Here is a 22,470-nt window from a genome sequence, read left to right as displayed (position 1 = left end):
TGGTGCAAGAGGACTTCCTTCTGCAAAACACATTTTTTGAGGTGACTGTTCTCAATCAAACTGGATTTATTTATTTATTTATTTTAGCTGAGATGTAAATCAACCATCTCCTGGCAAAGATGTTGCATAGAACGCATTCCTGGAACAAAAAAGAGAACCTTAACAGGAGAAATGACTTTGAAACTTCTGGATTTATGGTATACCTGAAGGTATACAGAAGACTACATAATTCTTTTTCTTCAAGTGTGGATTACCTCTAGGCACAACTTTCTTGCTGCATTGTTAATCATATTTGAAAGAGAATGCATCTGGTACTGTGGAATTATAACCCAGCCCATCAGTGTTGAAATGTCTTTCATTTCTTGATAAAGTAAAGTAAAGATCATACCTTTCCTCTGATTCTGAGCACAATCAAGAATTGCGAGAATTCCATTCTGATTCAATGCTACCAACTCTATATATATAATCCCTAGAGAAATAGAGAAGTTAGTGGCCATCAATGAACCTCTTCAAGTTAAAAATGTCATGCCCAATGTGCTCTATACCAGAAGCCCATGGCTAATGCTGTCAACAAAGGATCATGGTTTTGAGTTATAGCCTAGGTGCAAATATTTGTTGACAGTAACACAATGAAGAAATGGAATGGCTAATATTAAGAGCAAATAAGAAGATTGTCCCTAAAACTTTGCATAGATAGCAGCCTATAAATAAGTGCTGATGAACGGTAAGGAATCTGTAGCCTGCATTTGAGAACTGCTCACTCATTGTAATGTTATATGATCAGTGCACAAAAGTAAAGTTTTGTTCTTTTAGTATAAACAGCACTTCCAGATAATTCATGTATTGGAGTAATTCTTGACCTGCCAATCATCTGAGCACTCAGCTCTTCATGAAGTGATTTCACACCTCCAGTCCAAATTGGATCTAATTACCTGTCAAGTGACCACCATCTATAATATATAGTTCTGTCTTTAGATTGCAAGCCCCCCCATACCCCCCAAAGTTATGTATACTAACTCTGAGATCACCACACCTCAGAGAAAAGAGAATATTCTGAGAAATGTAATCTTAGACTTGGTGTATATAAGACTAATTTTTTGGACATTCAGTCTGTATATTTCAGGACTTGTAGTAGGTCCCGACATTTCAAACATTTACCATTTCAAATGTATTGTAACTGTTTTATGCAACTATTACACCAAACTTCGGAACATTTTTTGTGCTAAAATCTCAAGACATTTCCCATTTTTCATTTTTTTCTCACTGATGAAGACGCCAAAACAGGGCCTGTCTATGTATAGACATGTGCTGGCCCTAAAGTAATGCTTTGGCCCTAAAGTGAATCAAGCAATGCTGTTATTCAAAGGAAGAGTCAGTGAGTCCACTAGTTAACAAAAGATACCATTAGTTAAAACAAAAGTCTAGTTAATAATGTCAGAGATGTAATCTACTATGCATAGTAAAGTTTAAACTAGAACAATGGTACAATAAAGTAGCCATATTTGAAACCAACCAGCAATGTAGATCACATCACTGCTTCTCTCTAAAACAGCTAAACTGGCTTGAACTAAATAATTATTTATTTATTTATTTATTTATTTATTTATTTATTTGACATTTGTTTACCAGGAAAGTCCATCTGGGTCAAAATAATCCATTTTCAGTGGAGGCCTGGGAGAAAAGTTCCAAAGTAACAGATGATTTTATATATATATATATATATATATATATATATATATATATATCTATATGGGTCTACTTCATAAGATCAACAGACCATTTGATCGACATTCATTTGGTCGACAGCTCATTTGGTTGACAGCCAGTATTCAAGGCAAAAACCAGGGAATTGCCCCCCTTCCCAATGTTGTGTGACCCTGGAGTTGATATATATAGTTGGGGGGTGTGGGGGGCACAGACCCCTACCTATTTCTGTTTAAAACATGAAAATACAACAGAAACTACACATTTTAAACAAATGTTTGTGCCCCCCACACCCCCCTAACTATATATATCAACTCCAGGGTCGCACAACATTGGGGAGGGGGGCAAATCCCTGTTAAGTGCCTTGAATACTGGTTGTCGACCAAATGAGCTGTCGATCAAATGAATGTCGATCAAATGGTCTGTCGATCTTATGAAGTAGACCCATCTATATATATATATATATATATATGTATTAGTATAATTTTTGATTTATACAGTAGGTAGGTAGATTAACTTCATAAGCAGAAATCTACATCCAAAGCATTTTAACTCCATCTACAGAGGAATACAATCGAAACTTCCAAGAAGCAGACATAAAATAATTTTCTGCAAAACATTAGAGAATAGGTATCTTACATACTTACATAGGGTGATGAAAGTTATTCTTTTAGTTCTTTCTTGTGATTTGAAAACAGAGACATGTAAGAATATTTGCTACTATAAAGAAAAACAAATCTGTAAAATCTTATATTGTACCCACAATTAATTGCAGCCTTCAAGCTACTGCACAACCCTGAAAAATTTCCATCTCTTCACTCCATCATTCAGTCTTACACTACGAAGAGACCTCTGTGCTCCAATGACTAATCATTAGTCTCCATAACTAAAGCTAATAACAATGCAGGATACTCCCTGTATTCACACCGCATTGCTAATAGTTGGAATACCATCCCATTCCACTTAAGGACTGTCTGCAACCTGAAAAACTTTAAATGCCAACTGAGGCAGCACCTGATGGATAAATGGCTCTGCACCTGCAGCACTCCTGGTTAAACTGGTAGTCATGTAACTATATGAATTTGTGCCATAACTCTGCTGCACAATCCTTCATGTACTATTATCACAACTATACCCTCCTCTATCATCTCATCTCCATCTTCCTCATGCTTCCTCCACTCCTTCCTCTCTTTGGGCTGATGTAACTCTTTGTCTTATCTTCCTATGTCATGGATTATTAACAAGTCTTTATAGTAACAAATATTCTTACATAAAACCCAGTAATCTCTGCAAACTGATGATATTGCACTCCATATGTCTCCCTGTATTTCTTTTACAAATGTGTTCATATGCCGCCCATTTAACTGTTATTTTTAATCAAAAATGTTTGTAAATGATGTAACTGATGTCAAGGATGTCTGATTACTAGAACTAATAAAAAAACTTCCACAGTTGAAGACAACCGACCCAAAAAAGTAATGAAACTGTCTTTAATGGACGTCCATTAAAGACAGTTTCATTACTTTTTTGGGTCGGTTGTCTTCAACTGTGGAAGTTTTTTATTACTTGGACTTTGTGGTAAACTTTGATTACTAGAACTGTTGTTCATGAATGAAACTAACTGCAAATGATGTCATGATGTCTTTATAATGGAGCTTTTCTCCGCAGGTCTCCGCTGAAAAAGGGCACTGCTCATTTGAACTTTCCCAGTAAACAAATCCCAATAAATGCCAATAAATACATAAATAATAATAATAAACAAATAAAGTCTTATGTGCAAGACATCAGTTACAGGCGGACAAATGTTGGTTTCTTGAAACCAACAGTACAGTTCAGAAGTGATAGTTGCCTTTAAATATGCAGGCACACATCAAGGAAAGTAAAAGAAACTTACAGCCCCTCAGCAGTAACCTCAATTAAACTTTAGTATTAAACACTCAGCAAACTAAGCAACAGCTGAATAAAAATAAATTCTTATACTTCTGTACTTATTCAAACTGTAAGAAAAATCGTTCCCAGGCATAATATGGAAAGGTTGGTGTACATGGGAAATGAATCATCCTTATAATTGCTTTAAAGAATAGGTATTACAAGATGTCATCAAAGTAATTCAGAAGACTTCTCATCAAGTCATGTAACAAGTGAAACCACATCTGTCACTAGTTCGGAACATCTTAATGGTTAAGACAGCATTTGGTTGAATTTCCAGCTTTAAAGGTTTATGAAGAAATATAAAATGTTAATAGCATTAGCTTAGAATTGTAACATTGCATTTTATTTTGCTAGCTAGCAATGAGTTAAAAAATATTAACAAGATGAGCAAAATCCTCAGTAAGGGCAGTGTCATCAATTTACTCCTCTAAAAGTCTTGAAAGTGTATCTTCACATTTGTTGTTGAAAAGCAAAATACTTGAGTTAGACTTGTATCCTCTTTAAAATCTAAAATATGTCCTGAAAATATTTATGCTCAAAGTAAGCAGTTTGCATGAATCCAGAATACTGATATTAATTTTGAAAAAAATTATAACTTCTCAAATACTTCCGGTGAAGTGTACTCTCTCCTCTTTCTTCGTTATTTCTACACACATGTATAAGTACTATAACCTATTTCTCTATTAGCTGTCAGTCTGCAGACTGAAGTGCCCCACCCCCAATGACTGGCAAGCCACAGTGTAGGTATGTGGCTCTTAGTGCAAGAAGAACACGTTTATGCATTTCTTAATCTGTGACTTTATCATTCGATTTAAACTAAATGTGTATATTTTTGTTTGAATTTTGTTTGGACATAATATTTGTGTACTGTATCCAAAACATTTCAGTCCATGAAAACAACACTCTAATGGAATTGAATGGTTTTGCTGTTAGTCTGACTGAATGTATCGGTAGATTTGACTTTCTTTGCTTGTCTTGACTTGGCAGTACAAATTGCATGTTAGAATTACTCAGACACCTTCTATTCATAATTTCGACCATGTTTTACTAATACAGCCACAGAACAAACTACATGCTTGGATATCTAAAAGTATCTATGAGTAAGGTTGCTGCAAATACGCATGCAATATAAAATGAATAATCAGCAACTTATAACACTAAGGCAACTATGTAGAGAGGTCAGAGATGCATTGTGTAGAGAAACTTAAGGGTAAATTTCAGACAGAAAGCCACACAGACATACTAAGTAGTTGACTTTTAAGCATCTGAGCCAAAATATGTCAGTTAGCTCCTGAATCAACACATGCCTCACAGGATAGGGAAAGGTTATGGAAAGGCTCCTCTAAATTTCAAAATCAAGAGTCAGAGAGCATTACCAGGGAGAGTCCATGCAATTAGAGTATTTCCAACATCTGTACATGACATATTACATGCAGCATGATTTATTGATTGATTGATTGTTTGATTGATTGATTGATTGATTGATTGATTGATTGATTGATTGATTTGCATTTATTATTAATTAATGTCCAACGGGGAAGTCCCCATTTTCAATGAAGTCCAGAGAGAAATGTTCCAGAAACACAGTGAACTGCACAAAGTCAATACACATAAAGAATGTCTTGGAGACATTATAAAATAATATGCAATGTGGATGACACCAGTGTGAACTGACACAATAATATGCATTTTATATACAAAGTAAACACTTATTTCCTTACAAAACTGGGTACAAATACCATCTGAGAAACACAGAGATGGCATCTGTATACTAATTTCAGATGGCAGCAACTGAGGAAAACTGTCAACACTTGTCTAATAGTTGAAGTAAGAAGTCAATAAAGTCAATGCAATATCGAAGATTTTCAGAGATAATGGTTAGAAGCAGATAGATATAGATATATAGATAGATATATACATAGGTATATGACTTGGATTCGTATCACTTCACTGAGAGACCATTTCACTGACACTCATTTCACTGAGACCAAATCACCTAAAGTTCATTTTACTGAAAGTTCATTTCACCTAAAACTCATTTCACTGACAAGTAGTACTCTAAGGCAAGTCAAAGGTGTATGTCCTTTTCCCTACTGTAGTGCAAACCTGGTGTTAGTATATGTAGTTGGGGGGTTGCGGGGGCTTAGCCCTCCACTTAATTTGGTTTTCTATTGTCTGGTTTTGTTTTACATTATTTGGTAAAATACAAGTAGGTGGGGGCTGTGCCCCCTACACCCCCCCAACTATATATACTAACACCAGGTTCACACTACAGTGGGGAAAAGTACATATAACTTTGACTTGCTTTATTGTACTACTTGTCAGTGAAATGAGTTTTAGCTGAAATGAGTTTTAGGTGAAATGAACTCTAGGTGATTTGTTCTCAGTGAAATGGTCTTTCAGTGAAGTGATACGAATCCATATGACTTATATCTAATAAATGTGATGCAGAGATATACAGAGATGTACAAATAACTTGGAGAGAGCAGTAGATATAAACATGACTGTCAGAATCAATATAAGCATCAGTGGGCTATAAAGGACTAACAAAGCACTACTATCACATAAGAACTACATATTAAATTTACATGAAAACAATGTATTGTAGGTAATGTACAAACTGATACACAGATAAGAAGGTCTGGACATGGCTTTCAGTAACAGGCGATCAGCTAATAAACCAGACCTCACCAGTTTCACTGCACCAGTAGAAGTTTTTTATTTTCAAAGATGTATTATTGGCCCTATTTTGCCTGTATCTTAAAACATGAGGTAGCTTGTTCCAGACCCTCCGGCATTAACTGAATAGCTAGGATACCCATAACTATTCCTTCTTTTTAGGATTTGTAATAACAAATTCTAAATACTCTGTTCACATTATGCTGGATTAACCAAAGGAGGTTAAGTGGGAGAATACAAAGTTTAAAACCAAAGGTCACCTAAATAAGGAACAGTTTCTGGTTTGTCTCCAGTCATCTGAGCTAGAAAAGTGTCTAAATGACGTGTTTTACGGTGATGTCTTGCATCTCCTAAATGGCTATCCTACTGTCTGCAAGCTAGACCAAGTTTTATGAAGCAGAGGAGACTATACGTTACTTAAAAGAGGCACAGAATATAGGATATAGAAGTTAAGGGAACAGATGCATATTAAGAGTAGATGACCTGAGCTCTATGGGAAAGAAATTACTTTGCTATATAAAGCCTGTCTAGCTTCTGCATGGTGTTGGACACAGCATTATGTATATGCTTGCCAAAGCATAAGTGAGTATTAGTGATGATACTAATGTATTTTGATGAGACTACTTCCTCAATTGATGACTAGTTCAAAAAGATTAAGGGAAGACAGGTTTTTTATGGAGTGGAAGTAATGGAATTTTCATTGGATAAGATGGTGAGGTTAGAAGAACAGGAGTTTGGCTCCTTGAGAGCAGCAGCATTTTTGGTTTTACCAGTGTTAAGATCCCTTTTTTTTGGCCCCCCCCCAAATTTTTTGGGGAAAAGGGGCTTTTTCCAAACCCCAAATGAATGTCGATCAAATGGTCTGTCGATCTTATGAAGTAGACCCATCTATATATATATATATATATATATATATATATATATATATATATATATATATGTATTAGTATAATTTTTGATTTATACAGTAGGTAGGTAGATTAACTTCATAAACAGAAATCTACATCCAAAGCATTTTAACTCCATCTACAGAGCAATACAATTGAAACTTCCAAGAAGCAGACATAAAATAATTTTCTGCAAAACATTAGAGAATAGGTATCTTACATACTTACATAGGGTGATGAAAGTTATTCTTTTAGTTCTTTCTTGTGATTTGAAAACAGAGACATGTAAGAATATTTGCTACTATAAAGAAAAACAAATCTGTATAATCTTCTATTGTACCCACAATTAATTGCAGCCTTCAAGCTACTGCACAACCCTGAAAAATTTCCATCTCTTCACTCCATCATTCAGTCTTACACTACGAAGAGACCTCTGTGCTCCAATGACTAATCATTAGTCTCCATAACTAAAGTTAATAACAATGCAGGATACTCCCTGTATTCACACTGCATTGCTAATAGTTGGAATACCATCCCATTCCACTTAAGGACTGTCTGCAACCTGAAAAACTTTAAATGCCAACTCGGCCAGCACCTGATGGATAAATGGCTGTGCAGCTGCAGCACTCCTGGTTAAACTGGTAGTCATGTAACTATATGAATTTGTGCCATAACTCTGCTGCACAATCCTTCATGTACTATTATCACAACTATACCCTCCTCTATCATCTCATCTCCATCTTCCTCATGCTTCCTCCACTCCTTCCTCTCTTTGGGCTGATGTAACTCTTTATCTTATCTTCCTATGTCATGGATTATTAACAAGTCTTTATAGTAACAAATATTCTTACATAAAACCCAGTAATCTCTGCAAACTGATGATATTGCACTCCATATGTCTCCCTGTATTTCTTTTACAAATGTGTTCATATGCCGCCCATTTAACTGTTATTTTTAATAAAAAATGTTTGTAAATGATGTAACTGATATCAAGGATGTCTGATTACTAGAACTAATAAAAAAACTTCCACAGTTGAAGACGACCAGTAATGAAACTGTCTTTAATGGACGTCCATTAAAGACAGTTTCATTACTTTTTTGGGTCGGTTGTCTTCAACTGTGGAAGTTTTTTATTACTTGGACTTTGTGGTAAACTTTGATTACTAGAACTGTTGTTCATGAATGAAACTAACTGCAAATGATGTCATGATGTCTTTATAATGGAGCTTTTCTCCGCAGGTCTCCGCTGAAAAAGGGCACAGCTCATTTGAACTTTCCCAGTAAACAAATCCCAATAAATGCCAATAAATACATAAATAAAAATAAACAAATAAAGTCTTATGTGCAAGACATCAGTTACAGGCGGACAAATGTTGGTTTCTTGAAACCAACAGTACAGTTCAGAAGTGATAGTTGCCTTTAAATATGCAGGCACACATCAAGGAAAGTAAAAGAAACTTACAGCCCCTCAGCAGTAACCTCAATTAAACTTTAGTATTAAACACTCAGCAAACTAAGCAACAGCTGAATAAAAATAAATTCTTATACTTCTGTACTTATTCAAACTGTAAGAAAAATCTTTCCCAGGCATAATATGGAAAGGTTGGTGTACATGGGAAATGAATCCTCCTTATAATTGCTTTAAAGAATAGGTATCACAAGATGTCATCAAAGTAATTCAGAAGACTTCTCATCAAGTCATGTAACAAGTGAAACCACATCTGTCACTAGTTCGGAACATCTTAATGGTTAATACAGCATTTGGTTGAATTTCCAGCTTTAAAGGTTTATGAAGAAATATAAAATGTTAATAGCATTAGCTTAGAATTGTAACATTGCATTTTATTTTGCTAGCTAGCAATGAGTTAAAAAATATTAACAAGATGAGCAAAATCCTCAGTAAGGGCAGTGTCATCAATTTACTCCTCTAAAAGTCTTGAAAGTGTATCTTCACATTTGTTGTTGAAAGCAAAATACTTGAGTTAGACTTGTATCCTCTTTAAAATCTAAAATATGTCCTGAAAATATTTATGCTCAAAGTAAGCAATTTGCATGAATCCAGAATACTGATATTAATTTTGAAAAAATTATAACTTCTCAAATACTTCCGGTGAAGTGTACTCTCTCCTCTTTCTTTGTTATTTCTACACACATGTATAAGTACTATAACCTATTTCTCTATTAGCTGTCAGTCTGCAGACTGAAGTGCCCCACCCCCAATGACTGGCAAGCCACAGTGTAGGTATGTGGCTCTTAGTGCAAGAAGAACACGTTTATGCATTTCTTAATCTGTGACTTTATCATTCGATTTAAACTAAATGTGTATATTTTTGTTTGAATTTTGTTTGGACATAATATTTGTGTACTGTATCCAAAACATTTCAGTCAATGAAAACAACACTCTAATGGAATAGAATGGTTTTGCTGTTAGTCTGACTGAATGTATCGTTAAATTTGACTTTCTTTGCTTGTCTTGACTTGGCAGTACAAATTGCATGTTAGAATTACTCAGACACCTTCTATTCATAATTTCGACCATGTTTTACTAATACAGCCACAGAACAAACTACATGCTTGGATATCTAAAAGTATCTATGAGTAAGGTTGCTGCAAATACACATGCAATATAAAATGAATAATCAGCAACTTATAACACTAAGGCAACTATGTAGAGAGGTCAGAGATGCATTGTGTAGAGAAACTTAAGGGTAAATTTCAGACAGAAAGCCACATATACATACTAAGTAGTTGACTTTTAAGCATCTGAGCCAAAATTTGTCAGTTAGCTCCTGAATCAACACATGCCTCACAGGATAGGGAAAGGTTATGGAAAGGCTCCTCTAAATTTCAAAATCAAGAGTCAGAGAGCATTACCAGGGAGAGTCCATGCAATTAGAGTATTTCCAACATCAGTACATGTGTTTGTTAAAAAAAAATTCATCTTTAGGCATCTGGAAAGGTACTATTCCTGTGTTATGTTAATCACCTTTGATGGAACTCATTAATTTTAGCACCCATATTTGTGACTGATGAATTCATATTATCACTGACATTAAAATACTGTCCAAATGAAAAGAGGGAATGAATTCAATCAGTTTAGGACCTCCTTCAAGCTCAGATGCTTTATTTTGATTCATGTGACAGGAAAAAGTCATTATCATTCACCCTGCTGGCAGAGTATGTAAAATGTCATTGGGGTCCTGGTCATATCTGTTATATTTACTACAAATACAGCAGATAGCCATGCCTGAAAAGGGACGTAGGATATACCTCTCAAGTGTGCCTCATTATAAAGCATGTTCCTCATTCTGTCTTGAAATCTCCATTTTTCCATACTTTTCCACCCTGAAGGATCCGTCATATTTTCATTGTTTAGATTTGTTATCACCTATCCATTGTAAGTAATATTGAATCATATTAGATCATCAGAAGAAATTTTTGCAAGTATAAAGTAACACATTTATTCCTGATGTGAGCTTTCTTGCTGAAGCTTTTACTATGTGTTCCACACTTTGCAAATTTATTTCACATTTTAGAAAGACTGAGAACTGTGACAAAGGAACCTGGTAAATGTATTCAGTTATTATATATAGGGAACTTGTTCACAGCCAATAATGATTCTATAACAGTAAAACACTAGAACCTCACTAGAATTATTTTAGACATCCAAAAATAGAAGTTATGTTCTTACCATAACGTTCCATGTTAGTTGTCTTCTTCTCGCCTTCTTCTTGCTGGATGGGTTCGGAGCCGACCTCGGCTCCGACTCGGCCACTCTAAAAGCTCGAGAGTTGGTTCCACCGGCCCGAGGCTCCTCTTATATCCCACAATGCTAGGCGAGAGTTACCTCAGATCTCGTTTGTAAGCTAACCCAGCTTATATCAATAACAGTATAACTGTAAACAGAATCCACCTCTAACAGCAGGAAGAAAGGGGGTGACCTACATCCTGAAATAAGAAATATGCATAATAGCATATGACTAAGAAAGAGGTGGTAGAAAGAGAGGTCACGATCACAACTCCTCTAGGTCTGTCCAGGCCAGGGGAAGGAGGGTGGGGCCTGAAGAAGAAGGCAGAAGAAGACAACTAACATGGAACGCTATAGTAAGAACATAACTTCTATATGTTGTTGTCTATCTCGCCTTCATTCTGCTGGATGGGACCGCCCTAGCACCTTGTCCCGGTGGCCTAACGGAACAGACTCTGAGAACAGTGGAACCAAAATTAGCTCTATGCCTAGAAGCTAAATCCAACTTATAATGGGAAATAAAAGTGTGAGGAGTAGCCCAAGTAGCCGCTGCACAAATGGTGTCAATAGGCAGTCTGTCTTGGAAGGCTGGAGAAGTAGCCAAAGCTCTGGTGGAATGGGCTTTAGGTTTATTAGGCAGTTTTGGTGTCTAATCTCATAAACAAGGGTAATCAGAGATGTTAGCCATCTGGATAATGATACCTTTGAAACTGGAAGTCCCTTTCTGCTTTCCATAGGAGACAAACAGCTGATCAGATTTTCTGAATTGTTTGTCCTGTCCAAGTAGTACCTTAATTGACGATGAACATCCAGGCAGTGTAATTTTTGTTCAGACCTATCTGAATACTCCGGAAAAAGACAGGGAGGTCAATGCATTGGTTTAGATTTGATGTTGAAACCACCTTAGGCAAAAAGGACGGGTTAGTTCGTAAGGAAACTCTGTCCTTATGGAACAAGAGATAAGGAGAACGACAACTGAGTGCTTGAAGTTCTGAAATTCTTCTAGCTGATGTGATAGCCACCAGAAAGAGAGTTTTCCATGATAATAATTTTAAGGAACATGAAGCTGCAGGTTCGAAAGGGGAAAGAATCAAAGAAGCAAGAACTAAATTTAGGTCCCAAGGAGAAGGAGGATTTCTTATAGGAGGTCTGAGAAGAAAAACTCCTTTCAAAAGGCTTTGCAAAGTTTGTGGGACATAAAGGCAGATTCAGAAATGCCCACATGAAAATTAGAAATAGCTGCCAATTGAACCTTAAGAGTAGATGGAGATGAACCTGCATGGAAGAGTTCAGCTAGAAAATCAAGGACTAGTTGGATGGAAGCGGTGAAAGGATCTATGTCCTTTCCTTGTGCCCAATATGAGAAGCGTTTCCACTTACTCAAATAAATCTTTCGAGTGGAAGATTTATGGGAAGCTATCAATATATCTCTAACCGAGTGAGATAATTGAGGAAGCCTGGCTACGGTTGGAACTGGAGGAACCAAGCAGTGAGGTTCAGAGAGGGAGGGAGCGATGAAACTGACCCGACTGGTGGATCAAAAGATCTGGAACTAGGTCCAGACTCCACGGTCGCCCAAGAGAAAACGATGTAGGAAGGGGAACCACACTTGTCGAGGCCAGTAAGGAGCAATGAGGATCAATGAGGCCTTCTGAGCGATAGCTTTCTGTATTACTTGGGAGACCAGAGGGAAGGAGGAAATGCATACAGAAGTCCCGGGCCAAACTTGGACTAGAGCGCCCTGCTGGGTTGGCCTGGTAAAGGAATAGAGTGAAGTATTCTCTGCACTTGCTGTTTTGGGGAGTAGCAAAAGATCGCAGCAAGGCTGACCCCACTTGAGAAATATCTCTCTCACTACAGAGTCTTTCAGAGACCACTCGTGAGGCATGAGTATAGCTCTGCTCAACTTGTCCGCAATGTGATTGGACTTCCGGGATGTGCGTTGCTATCAGAAAACGCTGAGAAGAAATCGCCCATTGCCACAGTCTGAGTGCTTCTCGACACAGGGGTATAATCTGGTTCCGCCTTGTTTGTTGATGTACCACACTACAGACATATTGTCTGTCTGGATTGCAATCGCTCCTAAGGGAAGAGAGTCTTGAAGGGCTTGCAACGCTAAAAGCACTGCTCTCATCTCCAGAACATTTATGTGCAAGTGGCATTCGTTTGGTTGCCATGTGCCCTGGACTGTCCTGCCCTGATAATGCCCCCCCCACCCGATCAGGGAGGCATCCGTTGTCAGAGTAGCAACCGGAGGAGGTGGAACAAATGGTCTTCCCGACAGGAGCTGGGGGGAAGACATCCACCACATGAGATGCTTTTTGCACGCTATGCGATCATAATGGTGTGAGACATTGGAAGTTCCTGGTATGACCATTGAGAAAAAAGCATCCACTGAAGGATCCGCATGTGGTATCTGGCCAATGGGAGGAGAGAGGTATGGCGCTGCCATGATTCCCAACACCTTTAGAACTAACCTGGCTTTGGCTCTGTTGTTGTTGAGAAGAAGTGACACCAATTTGTGAATGTCTGATATCCTTTGTCTGTTAGTTGCAGACATGTTTATAGTATCTAAATTTGCCTATGTAGGTAATAGTACGACAAGGCATGACAAAACAGACTTTTCGCAATTTATTGAAATACCCAGTTTTGACAAACGCGAAAAGTATAATCTCTGGCCATCAGAAGGAGATGCTTGGTGGGAGCTGTGAGAAGCCAGTCGTCCAAATATGGAAACACCTGGAATCCTTGTCGCCTCAGGTGAGAAGCTACCACTGCCATGCATTTGGTAAACACCGGGGCAGTGGTGAGACCAAAGGGCAGGGCCCTGAACTGAAAATGACTGGTTCCCAGCCTGAAGCGGAGGAATCTTCTGGAGCGCCTGTTCATTTTATGTGATAGCACGCATCCGAAGGTCTATAGAGCACTTCCAGTTTCCTTTGCCCAAAAGGGCTAGAATGGATTGCAGCCTGACCATCCCAAATCTTGTTTTCTTGTCTGATTTGTTCAAGTCACTGAGATCCAAAATCGGTCTCCAGTCCCCTGTTTTCTTTGGAACTAAAAAAGAACCTTGAGTAGATTCCGGATCATTGTTGGTGTGGTGGCAGTGACGGAATAGCTCTTCTTGCAAGCAGTTTTGCACTTTCCAAAGCTGCCATATCCCTTGGAGCCGGTGGAACGTCTGGAAGGGATTTTTTTGCCTGGTTTGGAAAACGCACAAAGGGGATAGAACAGCCTTCGAAATGATGGACTGTACCCATTTGTCTTGAGTCAGGGATAGCCAGGCTTCTGGGTACAGTGACAATCTTCCCCGACTGCCTCCGAAGATGGGCAGTCGGGCAACACCTCAGGGATGCTGAAAGGGCTTGTCAGGAAAGGCTTCCCGATTGCCCTGGTTCTGCGGACCCCCTGCCCCTAGGGCGGCGTCTACCATTGTTGTTCCCACCTCTGCCTTTGGTAGGAAAGCGACTCTGTCGTCAGGCGAAGTCCCTTGAGATTGTTTACGGAACCACATCTTCCCACCCTTCTGGCCTTTGGGGTAAGGCCTAGAAGGAGTCGAAAACGGACTCGACGGCAGAAAGGGTCTTGCCATCAGTCTCGCACCTAGTCAGGGTTTCTTTCACTTGAGGACCAAAGAGAGATGATCCATCAAAAGGTGAGTTCGTGAAAGACGTCTTGAAAGGTTCCGCAAAGTTGCATAGCCGCATCCAGGCGTGCCTACGTAAGGCTACCCCTGTCCCTGCGGCTCTGCTCGCTCCATCGGCCGCATAAGAGAGGAGGCGCATGGAGGAGTTGGATATGGAATTAAGGGTAGCCAGCTGCGTGTTCATTTTCTCTTGGAAACCCGCAGCTGTAGGGTCCTTTAACATTTCACTCGCTTCCTTGATCAAGTCCCTTTGAAGACGAGTGAAATGGCACAGGTAATTCAGCGAACGCATGGTAAATGTCGCTGAGGAGAACATCCGCTTCCCGTACCTATCCATGGACCTAGATTTGTCTGATGGGGCTGTGATGAATTTGGAGGGTCTCCTGGGAGTGGGGTCCACTGAATCAGGAGCCGTCCATGCCTTCTTAGCAACCACCTGCATGAGGGGGTGAAGGGGGACACCCAGGAGGTGGAAGGACGAGAGCCAAACGCCTCAAGATACACAGATTCGTCCTCCGAAGGGTTGAGGGCTGGCCAATTTCCCCTCTGTTTCAGGATCTCCAGAATGTCTGCAAATGAGACATCTTCAGAAGGGGAACGGGGGGAACCCTCAGAATCATCCAGATCTGTGTCTGACGTGATAGATTCAGGTGAGTCAATGTGCTTCCTCTTGCACTTCCTCTTCCGAGGGGGCTCTTCTGCCAAATCAGGAGAGGCCTCGGAAGAGGATGAAATCCCACAGGGGCTCCTGAGGAGCTGGCTCTCTGCGGTCCGGGATGAGAGAGTGAGTCGACTTACCCTGAGGCAGCATCGAGGGAGGCTGACGGAGCCGACTGTGGAGTAGAGCCAGGCTCTAACACACCCGCATGACCTCGAATGCACCCCTGTCAGGCAGAGCCAGAGGTCCCCGCCCGAGGAGCTAAGAACCCTCGGCACCGACAGTGATGGCTCCGAGGCGATGTCGGAGCCGAACTCACCAGCGCCAAGCACCGAGAGGAGAGGGGTCGGACAAGGGTCCGATGCCACTCACCCTCGAGCCGAAGAGGGAAGTCCGGCGCCGAGATTCCTCCACAGAAGAAAACGGAGCCGACGACGGAGTCGAAGACAATTGTCTCAGCTCCGGCAACCACAGTCTCGGTTCCGACACGACGCTCCGAACTCAAAAGAGTCGAAGGAGGAAAGAGTTGATGGACGGGGCAGGCACCGACTGATGAGTCGGGCTCTGAAGCATCTGGGCTAGTGCCTCGGACTTAAGTAGTCGACTCACTACCCTCTGAAGGTCATGATCGGACAGCCTCGATGACCTAGAGGAATGAGACCTTTGGCTCCGTTCAGACAGCAGGGGAGAACCTGGAGCCGAATGAACGGAGCCAATAGATGGTGACCTTGATCTCTTTCTAGTTGTCGGCTCAAGATCTGGTCGGAGCCGACATCGGTACTTATAACCTCGGCCCAGCCGGAGCCGAGGGAGCCACAGAAACTGTGGACTGAGACTTATCGGCTCCAGCCGGAGCCGATAAAGGCAAAGGTTGAACAACCTGAGGTCTCGGCTCAGAAGCCGGAGCAAGACCTCGATGCCTTAGAGGGCTTCCCTGTTGAGACAGACAGGGAATCCTCAGGCTTCAACAAGCCTCTCAGAATTAGCTTGTTTTTTCTTTCCTGCAGGACCCTGGGGCTGAAGCCATGGCAAACAGCACAGGAGTCCTGCAGGTGCAAAGGCCCCAGACAATAGACACAAGAAGTGTGAGCGTCCGTCAGAGACATTTTCTGACAGCACGCATCACACTTCTTGAATCCGGAGACCTTTGCTTCTTTAGACATTGCCTAACTGACAGGTGTACACAAACACACACTCAAACACACCAGTTATACCCTGTCAGAAAATATAATAATTTTAGTAATGATACTAGAATTTAAGTACAATAAAATGTAGTAAAATTATAGTAAACTACACAAACACTCCCTTAGGGAAGAGAAGGCCTAAGGCCCAAGGGAAGAACCAAAGGTTCTTTTAGAAAAGAAACGGGAAAAATAGGGTCGGGGATAAAGTTCTATGATCTACACTAATCTAAGAAGAATTTAACTTAAAAAGGGGTAAAAAGAGTAACTTTTAGAAGAAAAAGCTAACACTCACCAGGAACCGGTAGAAGCAACCAACCTCGAAGCTGTAGCGGCAAACGAGATCTGAGGTAACTCTCGCCTAGCATTGTGGGATATAAGGGGAGCCTCGAGCCGGTGGAACCAACTCTCGAGCTTTTAGAGTGGCCGAGTCGGAGCCGAGGTCGGCTCCGATCCCATCCAGCAAGAATGAAGGCGAGATAGACAACTTAACATCAGTTGTTACCAGTAATACTAATAATTTGTGCATATGACAAAAGACTGCATGGATGACACTATACCAGACTCTGAGCTCACATTAGTAATATCAGACTCTGAATTAACATTAAGAAGCAATAGCTTATACAAAACAAAAATGTAACACCCATTCAATGTTGCACTTCTTTATGTAGTAAGCATACTGTTGTCTTCCAGAAAATATTCTAGAAGGGTCCTTACTATGCATAGAGTACAACTTTTAAAATTATTAATCTGCTGTTATGCAGAAGATACATTTTGTGCTCCCAGCCTAGTCATTATGTGCACTGATAATTTAACAGAACAGGTTGTAAGCCAGATTTAATAGCATAGCCAGATAAAGTTCTGACTATGCACAAGGCAACTTGAGCTCAGTTTGTTGTTCAGACACCTGCTGGAGTTATTGGAAGAAGAAAATAAATGACTAGATGGTTGTCTGTTTGTGCGTTCAGATTGGGGGGGGGCTACAGAGAGTATGACACTAGCTCCACTGGTGATTCTGATGCTATGACAGTTATGTGGGTGTTTGATTGTGTCATTGTAGTAGAGATGTACCCTCAAAATGTCATAGCATGCCCCTTTTGTGATGTCAGCCAATGCATCCAAGAGTGGTAGGGCTGAACAAGTTATTCCAGCTTGGGTGAGCAGTCATAGTGGCTCTCATGGTGAACTTCCCTCTCACAAACGCACTTTACCAGTATAGGTGAGCTAGCAACTCCAAACCAGCAGAAGATAATAAATACCATTCAAACCAAATTAAATGGGCTGGAACAGTAGGAAGCCAGATGTAAAAGATATTGAAACTGCCACAGAGATCAAGCACAGTCTGCTAGTACCAACCCACAGCACAAAAAAAAAAACACATAACAAGTGAGTGACCAAAATAAATTTGCATGCAAACTAATCATTCATTTGCAGCTGTGTTTGTGTATTTTTGATGTTTGTGACTTCATCTGTAAAGTTTCAGTGCTTTGATAGATGTTTATTGTTTTTCCATTGTTTAGTTTGCTCGCCTGGTTTTTATGGAAATCGTTGCAGCCAGTCTTGTCCCCAGTGTGTGCACAGCAATGGGCCATGCCACCACATCACTGGTCACTGTGAATGTCTACCTGGATTTTTTGGATCTCTGTGCAATCAAGGTAAAATTTAAACTAAAGAATTACATATCAGACTGTCAGATAATACTGACATTCATACAGTACTTATTTCATAAGAGGAAATTCCATGTGCTGTTTGTAGTAAAATTACTTTTCTCACATGATTTTGAAAAGCATAGTTTCTAACATGTTGCTTGCCATAGCAGGAAAAGAATTTTGAGCATTAATACATGACTAATAATACAGAGAGTGCTACTCACTCAGCAAGGCAGACAAATGGTACACTGTAGCTGTGCCATAGTAGAAGCTACTATGGTTGAACAGAAGTAGCATAGTCATTCTTTTACACCTGTCTTCTAAGATTTCTTCACATGGCACTTTTCTGATTCCTTAAAATTCGTATCTATATTCAGTAAGTCTTATACCATAAGTGAAAATGTATTGAATCAGTTTAGCCAGGTGTGGTTGTTCTGTTGCTTACAAGTAAACTGTATGTTCGTCTGTTGCAGTACTGTAGCCACAGTTCACATGGCCGCTAGTTCTAGATAGGTAACATCTCATGATGGTTCTTCAGTAATGCCAACTACACATTTAAAAACATGTTTTCACCTTGGATACCTGACACTAGTTCATTTAGCATATTAGACTTCTATTTCACATAAGAGTGTGCAGGCAGGTACCAGAGAACACCATTATTTTGTTTGTTTGTTTGTTTTTTGTTTTTTGTCTTGTTTTGTTTTGCTTTTTTGTTTTGTTTTTATTCTAGAAATTGTGTTCCCCTTTCCAGAATGGGTCTTTTTCACTTATGATTTCTAATGGAATGTCTAAATCCATGTAAATATATAAGTCTAAACACTCCAGATATGCAGACCTTTGTCTTTTTTTGACTTTTACTATTGTTTCCTCTTTGTCCCTTGGCCCCTGTAATTTTATTCCTACCACTTATTCATTTAGTGGTTACTATGTACGTACCATCTCCTGTCTCTGTCTTTTAGATGTCACCCTTTAGCCTAAAGATGTGGGAGCTCCATTTCTGCAGGTAGAGTAGTTCTTCCCACACATTGACAAGCACATCAGTTAAAAGGGGTGCAATTCTCCCTTATATAGTCCTTTGCCAGTCAGTGTTAACATGTAAATGATGCTGTCCTACTTCACAGTAAGTTAAAATTTGTATTTTAAAATACTAGGTTTTAAAGTGCTCTTAATTGGTTGCTTTTATAATAGTAGATTGTTCCTTTGTACTACGAATTGTGAAAGTGTTTTAAATTATTTTAAATTATTATTTTTTTTTATTATGAACATGTTTAGCTGCATAAAAAAACAAATTCAAGTACTAAGATTTTGTTGTGTATAGTCCATGCATCTTTGTATGTGTGGGCATGCAGTTCTGGAGACTTTAATCAGTAACATTATTTTTTTCATCAACAACTGCTGAGTTACACAAGAACCTTTAAACACCCTAAACACACAGCAACTGCTTGTTTATTACAGCCTGGATAGTACAAAGCAAAGCATTTATCAGTGGAGCCCTAAACAGACTGCAGAATATGCAGCTATGTGTCTGAGTGATACTACCCTACCATAATGTGTATTCCTCCATATAGATTTAATAAAAAAATACTATTAATGACTGCCTGTCCTGTTTAAGTCTCAGAGCTTGTTAAAGAAACTGAACTGGTAGCACCTAATGACTTTCGTCTTTGTAAGTTACAAATTGCAGGCAGATTTTCCACCATCATTAAATATAGATTAAATATACGCTTATATTTCAATCCCCTATGCTCTGTATTCAGCTTTGCAGCCTACCAATTAATGTGCTTGACTGCAACCTTCTCTTTCTGTGGATTTATAACTGTTTTATGTACAGGCTTCACAAGAATTCTCTACTTGAGACAGCACTAATTATTTTGTTAAGAAGTCCCACTTATATTTTGCCCTGCCTGTAGATTTTTTTTGAAGTTTCTCTTGCCTTATTATTGATTTACTATGATCTTGGATTCTACAGATAAATTAATATGTGGTGTGAAACCATACTAAAGAAGTATTCTGAAGTACTGAAGGAAATAACTCACTTTGTAAATGTATAGCTCAAATATAAAGGGATTTTTATTTTAGCATTTTAATTTAGACTTATTGTTCAAGGTAGTGTCCACAACATCTGGACCCATTTTCTATTGTCTGTTTAAACTCTTACTTCAAGACAAAACTTTTTCTAGACAAGTATATTAAGGAGTGAAGCACCTGTAACAAATAGCTCCAGATAATATTCAGTCTTTTGCATACATTTATCCGTATGCTTCCAAGTATGTAATGGTGAGCTCTGTGTGCTTCTATTCTCTGCAGTGAGACCCCCTCCCACATATCTACCACCCTGAAACAACATCCCTCTCCAGATTTCTTATGTGCCTAGTCCTGAAATGAAATATTACATATCTACAGTTCTAAACTGAAATTGCATATCCACACATCTGCAGTTCTGAAATAAGATCCCATCCAAGGTAAATATATTCTTTAAACTAGGTTTCTACCCTTGTGTCTAAAGTTTTAAAGCATGACCTTTTTCTAGATGTCTGTAGTGCTGAAATGAGATCCATCATCTGTGTCCATAGTACTGGAAAAAGATTTCCTTCTCACCCAACCACAGTCATGAAATGAGATCCCTCCCCTTATATCTGCAATCCTGAAACAAGATCCACCAGATGTGTCTGAAGTTCTGAAATGAGATCCTACCCTGAATAGTTGCAGTCTGGAAACATGATCCCTCTTCAAAGCTTTGCAGTCGTGAAATGTGATTCCTCCCTATGTGCCTGTAGTCAGATGGAGTGCGCTCTGAAAGCTGGATTACAAAAAATCATGTTGAGGGTCACCTATGAAGTAATATGGTAGCGTTACACATTGCTTGCTTTAAGCAAAATCTATTTTATTTCATTTTAATTTATGACCTGGGTAAGGCTAGCACATATGGGTCTTCCCAATACTGTCAACTGCTACTACGTCAGTTTGCAATTGCATTAAAGTACTTTGCTCAAGAGAATCTTTCGCTGAGGAATATTAATTCTAATTATAGTGAAAGTGCCCCATAAAAGAACAGAATATATTACATTTCATGTAACGTATGGGGTGTGCATAGTTGAGAAATGCTGCATTTTAGGGCTTATGGTTTATTTTGAGGGCACTGCATGTATAGCACCACAATGGGCAGTGACACTGTGTTTTTTTTTTTTTTTTTGGTATTGCATAACAATGTAGGTAGAGTAATTTCCCTTTGCCTGCATTGCTGTGTCATGCCAGAATTACTATATATGAAGTTTTGAAGATGTGTGAGGGTCAGGGCTGGGGTTTGTTTACCCCATACAATTAACAGTTATTTTTGTGAATTTGACAACTCAAGAGTTGATGCAGTTATTCTTTTAATATATTGCTTCCTAATGAAGTATCATTCTGTCAAACTGAAATAATGTAGAAATATAGTAGTATGCTGGACACTTTCAGACATAGAGTCTCATCTTCCAGTGTCATTTTTGACATGTTTCTGGTTGCTTTTATCCATAAAGTTTTCTTGGCAAAAATACAGCAATGGCTTTCCATTAGCTTCTCCAGTGGACCATCATTTGTCCTGTCTCGCTCTACCATGATCTACCTGTTTTCGGTGACCCTAAATGGTATAGCTCATATATAGTTTTAATAAGGTACACAAGCCTGTTTGCCGCAGGATCCAGAAAGGGTCGGCATATATGTAACATACAACAAATTAAATATATTTGGCAATGTTCTGTTATTTGCACATAATACACACATACACAGACACAGTTATACACATGTGTACATAAATGCATATGCTCAAGCCCAAATATATTTGCATTGTTTAATCTTACCAGCCTCCTGGATCTAGTAGATATGCTGTAAGTGAGAAAGGACCTTCATTCTCAAGAGGAATCCTTCTTTTACAGCCACTAAAACACTATACTGGCAGGGACAACTTGACAGTTTCATATATATATATATATATATATATATATATATATATATATATATATATATATATATATATATATATATATATATATATATATATATATATATATATATATATATATTATAAAATGTATACTTCTACTGTGCAACTCTGATTTGTTTTTCAATAAATGTTATTCTTGAAACAGAGTAAATCAGATAAGTGTGTAGATGTATACAAAGGTTGTTCTTTGTATAGAATAATATGCCTAGTCTGTTGCATCATTCAGAATTGTTATTGAATGGAAAATGTGAATTATTTTACTCTTTTGTCTCATGACATAGTTTTTTAAAAATGTAATATACTTTATTACTTCCTCAGCAAGGGCCCTCCCATGCCTATTCTCCTTCAAAGCTTCTGACACATAATATTGTCCCATTTTTTCCTCATTTCCCCAGTTACCCTTT

The 22,470-nt window shown here is 38.9% G+C and overlaps 1 protein-coding gene across 1 annotated transcript in view; it reads left to right on the top strand.

Annotated features, from left to right (window-relative positions):
- The window catches only part of MEGF11 (multiple EGF like domains 11), a 4,956,374-nt gene that overhangs the window by 4,556,535 nt on the left and 377,369 nt on the right, over nt 1-22,470 (top strand). Inside the window, 1 exon segment of the mRNA XM_044077861.1 lies at nt 17,956-18,090. Within this exon segment, the coding sequence (XP_043933796.1) occupies nt 17,956-18,090 (135 nt within the window).

Source organism: Protopterus annectens, chromosome 7.part0 (assembly GCF_019279795.1).
Source record: "Protopterus annectens isolate FY-2018-M chromosome 7.part0, PAN1.0, whole genome shotgun sequence".
Classification (NCBI taxonomy): domain Eukaryota; kingdom Metazoa; phylum Chordata; order Ceratodontiformes; family Protopteridae; genus Protopterus; species Protopterus annectens.
Note: the sequence above shows the minus strand (reverse complement) of the source record. Positions and strands in the feature narration are given on the sequence as shown.